Source organism: Oratosquilla oratoria, chromosome 21 (genome assembly GCF_046742065.1).
Source record: "Oratosquilla oratoria isolate Oo_2021 chromosome 21, ASM4674206v1, whole genome shotgun sequence".
NCBI classification, from domain to species: domain Eukaryota; kingdom Metazoa; phylum Arthropoda; class Malacostraca; order Stomatopoda; family Squillidae; genus Oratosquilla; species Oratosquilla oratoria.
In genome coordinates, this window is record NC_134797.1 from 3,369,420 (window position 1) to 3,378,547 (window position 9,128).

General features: G+C 34.9%; 1 protein-coding gene across 1 annotated transcript; it reads right to left on the bottom strand.

The window, feature by feature from the left end:
- Positions 1-6,880: 6,880 nt before the first annotated feature.
- Positions 6,881-8,601, bottom strand: LOC143036609 (uncharacterized). The gene is made up of 2 exons (XM_076204170.1): positions 8,045-8,601; positions 6,881-7,833 (listed from the first exon to the last, which is right to left on the bottom strand). The coding sequence occupies exon 2, from the start codon at positions 7,831-7,833 to the stop codon at positions 7,453-7,455; it is 381 nt and encodes a 126-aa protein (XP_076060285.1). The 5' UTR covers positions 8,045-8,601; the 3' UTR covers positions 6,881-7,452.
- Positions 8,602-9,128: the final 527 nt, after the last annotated feature.

Here is a 9,128-nt window from a genome sequence, read left to right on the forward strand (position 1 = left end):
GGGTTGGAATCTATTCTAATAATTGTTGTGTCTAAAAATGATAAGCACTTTTGTTATTCTTCTGCTAATGTGACCTTGATATTTTTGTGTACATTACTTAATAATCGGACTTTGTTTTAGAAATTTGTGTTTTTGGGTTTTATGATTAATATATTGTCTACATATCTTAGCTATCATTCTTTGTATATTATCTATTTCTAATGTCTCAAAAAATATAGAGCTATTGTACCAAACGGTGACCCCATAGGGAGACCGTAGTGTTGTCTATATTTTTCTTGTTGAATGCAAAGGGGTCGAAGTTAATGCATAATAACATTACTTGCAAATACTCTTGCTTTGGAATGGGTAGTTTATTGTCATCTATCTTGTTTCTTTTTTCATAGCGTCCAGTGCTCCATTTCTTGGAATATTTGTAAAGAGCAATATTATGTCTAGGCTAATCGGTGTGGTGTGCTACCGATTCCTGATGCCTGGTTTATGCACTCTAGGGATTCCACGTATCTGAGGGGGCGGGTGGCTTCTTCTAGTAAATGTAGCAACTTCTTTCCTCTTTAAGTTTTCTTCAATATTTTTCAAACTTGACTTTCCTATTAAATGTGTCTGCTTTTTGTTGAAAATATCCTTTGTGTTTCTTTTCGTATATTGTGATGTCCTCTAAAAGAGATCCATAATTTTTATACAACTACCTTTATCTGCTTGGGATATAATTATCCCATGGTCATTTTTAAGATCTTATAAAGCATTTTTGTAAAGTCTCGGAATCTGGCTTGTTCTACTGTCTGAGATTACTTTACAACAAAGTAAGATTCCTTTTTTAAAACCTTTATCTACATCGATACGTGGAATCCCCAAAGTAAATAAACCGGGAATACCACTGAGATTCATAACATCAGGAATTGGTAGCGCACCACACAGATTAGCCAAACAGTTAGCCAAACCACTTTTACAAATGTTAGGATCAATAAGTGGAACCCATCTAAAGAATTCAGGAGATATTATAAATAGATTAAAAGATATACAATTTATAGACAAGAAAATATACAGCCAAGACATAATATAGCTCTTTACAAATATTCCAAGAAATGGAGCAATGGACGCTATAAAAAGAGTAACAGAAAAGATATGTGACACTAAATTACCCATTCCAAAACAAGAGTATTTAAAAGTAATTTCGTTTTTATTATGCATTCACTTCGACCCCTTTACATTTCAACAAGAAAAATATAGACAACACTACGGTCTCCCTAGGGGGTCACTGTTTAGTGCAATAGCTGCATTTTTGAGACATTAGAAATAGACAATATACAAAGAATGATAGGCAGTCAAATCACATGGATAAGGTATGTAGAGAACATATTAATCATAAAACCCAAAACATCAAACATCCAAAACAAAGTCCGATTATTAAATAATGTACACGAAAAGATCAAGGTCATTTTAGAAGAAGAACAACAAAAGTGTTTATCATTTTTAGACACAACAATTATAAGAATAGATTCCAGACCAACATATAAAGTATACAAACAGTTAGCCAAACCAACAAAGAAAATTATGTCCACTATCTATCAGAGCACAGTGAAAGAGTTAAATTACACACACTACACAACTCGGTGGCACAGTTGGTAGAGCGCTGAACTGGGAAGTAGAAGTGCTCCCAGTACCCAGTTCGAATCCTGCCCAGGGCCGAAATTATTTCGGTATCGCTGTGCCTCGGGTCGTTACTCTGACTCTCGTGGGCGGGGAGTTGGGTGTGTGTGTGTGTGCAAGGTCATAGCATTACCCATAGATCGGACCTACGAGCTCTGAGCTCTCTTCCAGGAGGGAAATAGCTGTCGATCACGAGTCCAACACGTGATCCAAAGACCAAGTGAACACACACACACACACACACACACACACACACACACACACACACACACACACACACACACACACACACACACACACACACACACACACACACACATATATATATATATATATATATATATATATATATATATATATATATACATATATATATACATACATACATATAATATATACATATATATATAAATATATGTATATATATACAGAAATATATATATATATATATATATATATATATATATATATATATTACAAATGATTACACAGGCGGAGCATGCCGACAGGAGACCTTTTGATCCATATCTAGGTCGGATGCGAAAAAAAATCATATTAATAATAAAATAATAAATAAAAACTATAATAATGTAAATAACAAATAAAATACATAAATAAATGCATAGGTATAGTTAAATAACAAACAAACAGGTAAATAGTAAATAATAATAAATTGACATAACTAATAATAAATGAAAATCAGACAGACAAATGATAACAAAACAAAAACAAATAATATAAGATAAATTATAATCATTACAGCATCTCACTTAGGTATTTATCTAAATGATTCTTAAAGCTTCGAACTGAACTACTTTGCAATGCCTGTGCAGGAAGTTTATTCCATTCATTAACTACACAGTTGGCAAAGTTGTTTCTACCTACTTCCAAATTGAATCTATTTCCGGACAGTTTGAGACCATTGTTTCTTGTCTGATTCTCATTCAATGTGAAAATTTGGTCACTTTTGATGTTGTCAATTCCCTTTAAAATGTGAAAGACCTGTATCAAGTCACCTCTGAGTCTATGCTTTTTTAGGGAAAACAGATTCATATGTTTTAGTTGATTTTCGTATGATTTATTTTTGATATTTGGAATCAGTTTTGTGGCTCGCCGTTGTACTTTTTCCAGTCTGTCAATGTCTTTAATGAGATTCGGTGACCATACGGAAACAGCATATTCCAAATGTGGACGAACTAACAATTTATATAGCTTATTAATGAGTGATGGACTTTTGAAATCAAAAGATCGCGCAATCAGTCCTAGAATCTTATTTGCTTTCTCAGAGGCTGAAATACACTGCTTGGATGATTTGAGGTCGTTACTGATAATTACGCCGAGATCTTTTTCACTATCCACTTTTGTTAACGAATTTCCAAATAACTTGTAATCGTACTTACTGTTATTTTTACCTACAGTATGTGCATTACCTTGCATTTACTTGTGTTAAATTTCATTATCCACTTTTCAGACCATTGCTGTAATTTATCTAAATCTTCTTGAATATCTAATTGGTTTGAGTGATCATTTGCCACTCCGCACAGTTTTGTATCATCAGCAAATTTGGAAACAGTAGATTTTAGTCCATGGTCTATATCATTTATATATACTATGAATAGAAGTGGCCCAAGAACGGAACCCTGAGGAACTCCACTTGCAACACTTTTCCATCCAGAAGTTTTTCCATTTAAAACAACTCTCTGTTTTCGACCATTCAACCAATTACTAGTCCAACCTTATAGGCTACCACTTATTCCATGCAAAGCTAATTTAGTAAGTAGTCTTTCGTGTGGGACGGTATCAAAAACTTTTGCAAAGTCTAGATATACTAAATCTATATTGTTTCTTTTGTCACAATTCGAGATAACTGTGTTGTAGAATTCGAGTAAGTTAGTCACGCAAGAACGTTTCCGTCTGAAACCATGCTGGCTATCATTTATCAAACGGTTACTTTCTAAATGATGTTCGATAGCATCTCTGATGATAGTTTCCATTATTTTACCTACGATTGAAGTCAAACTTATAGGCCTATAGTTATTTGGTTTCTTTTTGTCACCTTTTTTGAATATAGGAGTAACGTTAGCTAGCTTCCATTCTCTTGGGACATCTCCGGATATGATGGATTTCTTGAAAATAATTTCTAATGCAACAACAATCTCATTTTTCATTTCCTTTAAGATTCTTGGATGCCAACCGTCAGGCCCTGATTTTTTATCAACTTTGAGTTTGTCTATACACCTTTTATATATATCTATATATATATATATATGTATATATATATGTATATATATATTTATATATATATATGTATATATATATACATATATATATATATATATATATATATATATATATATGCAGTAAAAACACTAAGAACCACTAGGGAAAGTAGGCTAACGATGCAGAGTGCTTTCGTATAATTACATCTTCAGTGCTGATAAAAAGAAGGAATTATAAAATGAAGAAATAAGGTACAGAACATATGACTCAGTGAGACATTGTGAAGAGGGAATTCGGAGAGGTAGTGGAAGAAGTACACGTGACATTTGATACCGTCTTGGTAACCAACAAATATGGGACAATTGCTCATAGCTGGTATATTACAATTTGAATAACTTTGAAATTTCATGGCAAATATAACTATGTAACTTGTACAAACCTTGACTGAGATTAACATTTATTCCATTACTAGATTTGATCAAACTACATTCAATTAAAAAAATATCTGTGATGTTCTTGTATGTGATGACTTTAGCATTATCCCAGTCAACTGGGTGGTTAAAAAGGTTCATGTGGTTGAATATTCCGCTAGATTTGTTACCCTCTCTAACATATTTCTTGTGTTGATTGATTTGTGTTTTGAGTGTTTTAGCGGTCTGACCAACATGAAACTGATTACATGATTTACAAGATGTTTTGTATACACATCCTTTATCACTATTGACAGAATTATTTATGCACAATTGTCTTACAGTGTTCTTATTGTTAAAAACTACATTAATGTTGAAATTACGTAATATATTTTGAATGTTTTGCAGGTTCTCTTGGTACGGTAGAATTAGCAAGTTATTCATATTGAAAATTTGAGTTGACTTAAGGTTATGAAGTGTTCTTTGTTACCATAGTCACCCCCTGGTGCTAATTACATTCTCTATTTTTCTATATGATGGAGCAGGCCTGCTAATGTTTACATACAGACGCGAATTCACGGTCTGATATTAAAGTGTTTTAGATAAAATGTATCTAGAGATACGTTTATACTTTTGAGATCCACGGTGCTCTAGTTACGTAAGAATTTATAGAAATACGTATTGTAGTTGCTTTTGGTGTATGATCCATGTACGGTGTGTATTTGACGATATTGAACGTGTCGTTAGGATGATGCCAAGAGTATTGGAACCATGGTGCCAACTCAAACGCTAAAACAAGGGAGGCATTGTTCAGGCCTCTCTCTTTCTGTGTATAAAGCAAGGCGGACGTGCAAGTCCTTTCGTGGGTATAAAATGGTAGGGAAAATAAGAATCGGGAGAATTAAGGAGGATAAATAATGGTGAAATACACAGAGGGAGAGTAGCAATAATTACTGGTGAGTTACGATTGTATGTCTTGTAAGGATTAAGGTGAATTAAAGTGATTAACTAGGATCCAATTTTCCTCAGCGTTTGTAGGAGCAGAGAGGCTTGTTGAATGTGATATAAGTATGAACAGGATTGTGGAATTTATAGATGAGTAGGACTTAATGATTTGTGTCTTTGATTATATTTACAATAAGTGGAGAGATGAGATGCTGAAATACCTACCTCATATGTGTTGAGAGTGTATGAGTTAAATAATAAATGTATGCATTTAGTTCTGTACTGTTAGGCTTATTCAATATAGGTATAGAGAAAATTACCTAATATCTTTTTGTGTCCTCCATGTATTATGATAATTAATGTGGGATGATGATTTTTCCTAACTGAAAGGGGATAAGATATATTTACAGAAGGAAGTGTGAAGAAGGAAATGAAATAGATATCCGTTTATTGTCACTCCACCTTTAACCCATTATATCCCAAGTTTTTTTGGTCAGGAATTTCCACGGTTTTTTGTAATCTAAGTAATGTGAAGGGTTATGAGAGACAATATATAGTGGTTTTAATGCTTTATTTCCTGCAGTAAGCTTATAAGAAGCTGTCCTCAAATGAGGACACTGGGATAATATAATAGCTTTGTATAGTGATAATCTGTTAGCAAAGGATACTATAAAGAAAAACATATTCTTCTCCTTCTGTGTATTTGATGCTGAAAACTTGTAAAAATAAATCTGATATTCTAAAAAGACATGATATAAAGTAACCCAATAAAAATAAACTGAATCATGGAAGCCAATATATCATTTTGCATTCACTTTTTGTGATAAGGGGCAAAACATTCTATACAGAGTGTTACATTGCATTTAGCACTATATGTTCTTGGTTTCTTGGAGCAAGGTTTCCTTTGGCACCGTCTTTGTTGTTCCTATTTTACAACAACATGGTCCTTTCCGTCATACCAAACATCAGCGAGTTTCGTAAATGGGCTTGGTGCATTACTTTTTCTCCCCAGTTTTCTGCCTGCATCTCCCAACTTCAAATAAGGCACACATAGTGCTCTTTTGAAGCTTACTTAGTCAAGGTGTTTCTTTCCTTGATGTAGGAATTTATGGATGATTCACGCAATAAACAATCATCATGTCTAATACACTTGTGAAGAGCGGCCAATACCACTTCTTTCCCCGTAGAGAAGTTGCGTATTCTCAGTCAACCAGTCATGGTGATCTACACCTCCCATATAAGCATTGCAGTTGTTCAGAACATTTGGCTGAGGAACATCACCTTTTGCTTTGATATCACTTTGCCATCTCTTAACCTTTTCGACAGGTTCAATGGTATCATAATTTGTTCCAACACACACACACTTGTTGTCAGACCACCTGACAAAAAGAATTTCTTCTTTTGTGTCAAACATAAAATCATAGGTGCCTCGTTTCTCCTTTTTCATGATATTTGTTGGCCGTAAAGGACATTTGCTCAATCTGCTTTCCCTAACTGTACCTGTGGCCTGATAACCAAGATTCCTAAGACGAACTAACAAATCATACCCAGTGCAAAAGTTGTCAAAGAAAACAGAATGAGAATTTGGTACTTTCACTGCCTCTAACATTTCCAAAACAACCTTTGTTCCGAGTAGCAGGCCATCATTACTAGTATCATCATTCCTAGAACTCTTGCCACAATACAAGTCAAAATTATAGCAGTAACCTGAGGCTTCACTTACAGCCCAGAATTTGTACCCAAATCTGATGGGTTTACCTCTCATAAACTGCTTCAATGAATCACGTCCATAGTACTTCACCATCATTTCATCTACAGATATGAATTCCTCAAATATGCCAAACTGCTGAAATGACTCTTTGGCTAGTGACAATAGAGACCTAATTTTGAACTCTTTGTCATGTGTATTGTCCTTGGCATCTTCATTATTGCAAAAATGTATGACTTTTCACAAGCTGATAACGATTTCTTGACATTGCCCTTTGAATGATTGGAACCCCGAGATCTTCCTCACTTGACCAGTAACCTCTCTCAGAAGGAACTTTGTGATATCCAGAAAATAGTAATATTCCAATGAATGTTTTCAACTCATCAACACTGAATGTAAAATCACACATATTTTTACATGAACTTGCATAGCGAACTGTCTCTTTGACAATGTGCTCATATATGCCGGGAGTCATAAGTTTCTCAAACAGTTCCAGAGGTAACAAAGTATCTAGATTATCTTTCATTTTCTGCAAACAATCCCTGTGATGTTCGGAACGCCCTTTGACCTTCCTGTATTCAGGAGTTTTGTGCTTCCATACGGGTTCAGAGTCACAAAATTTGCGGGTTTTTTTCTGGATGATGTACCGGCTTTAGCTTTATTTTCAGCATGTTCTTCTATCGGCATTCTATCCACATGAACTTCTAAGGTACCAGGCACATCTTGAATAGATATCTCACCCACTTCATCTTCAGCTATATCCTCCTCGTCAGTCAGTTCATCTACATCCGGTGGTACAATAATCACATCAGCTCTTTCAGCTGTATCTTCCTCTTCATCCTCATCAAACAATAATTCAAGGACTCTCTCAACTGTGAGTGCAGAACGTTGTCTCTTTGCCATCTGTTATGAAACAGAATAACATACATAAGTTTATAAAAGAGAATAATCATAATAAAATAAAACAAAAAATAACAATTCATTCTGTATTCTTAAATTTTGGCCTGTATTGGCCATGTGAGGGGAAACAGATCCCTCGCACATTGACACTACTATTATACAGTAACTATATAACTACTATAACTAAATAGTTGCACTATTATAATGCACCAACCTTTGAAGCAGTATTCAGTCAGATGTGTTGCCTACGACGATCCGAGCACAAATAACGTATTAGTGGGTGTAGGAGCCACCGTCATCCATGGCATGTTGTAACATGAATAATCAGAGGGAGTCGCAGGTTCTTTTATCGTTGTCCTGTTGTGACCTGTAGTACCACATGCTTCTATTATATTGTCCCAGTGTCCTCATTTGAGGACAGACATTTTATAACATTGCTGGCTTGCTAGGTACTAATAATAATTACCTGATATATAATGTATATGGTAAATCAGCGTCTTAGAAACATGTGACAACACCTATAATATTGGTGTCAATAGAGTAGTACTCTGTATTGAAGATGAAATGTTGGCTTATTTGTGGCTCAATTTATCCCTGAAATTGGACCCCAACTAAATGCTTTTGTATGCATCAATGAAACATAGTTTTAACATGAGGTTGTTGCAAAAACATTATAGTTTGTATTTTATGTATCTTTGAGTTATTCTATTCGCTTATTTATGAATATAACAATAATATACCCGGTGTCCTCAAATGAGGACAGTGGGACATAATGGGTTAAGGGATGAGGCAAGATCTGTTGTTGTCCTCCTAGATCCTTTATTTACTAACTAATTGCTTTAAGGTTAGAGGTGGTCACGTGACAGTTGGGCGTCCGTCCGGGATCCAGAACCAGACAAGGAAACCACAACCAGTGCTTCTCCCACACAGGAACACCGGCCAGATACAGACGCAAGTAAGAATTACACATGTAGGAACCCCCAGAGTAAACTCCCAAGGACAGAGGTATGTTGTGTTGAAAAATTTAATTAAGTGAAAGTGTGAAATATAAAGTGAAATATATTCTGTATACAATGGCTACGTATAGCAACCAAGTAGAAATGGGTAGTGACCACAGTGATGAAGTGGAAATGCATGAACAGAATGTGGAAATAGATCAAATAGTTATGAGTAAAGCCGTGCAAGAATTTGTGGAGAACCCCGATATGCATAATTTGTACAAGCTTAAGGTAGATGACTTGCACAAGTTAGCGGAGGTATATGACATTACTGTGTCAGACGCTCTCAAGGGTGATTTA

What these genes read in the sequence shown, in the direction of transcription:
- LOC143036609 (XM_076204170.1), bottom strand. Translation starts at nt 7,833, where the DNA reads ATGGCAAAGAGACAACGTTCTGCACTCACAGTTGAGAGAGTCCTTGAA.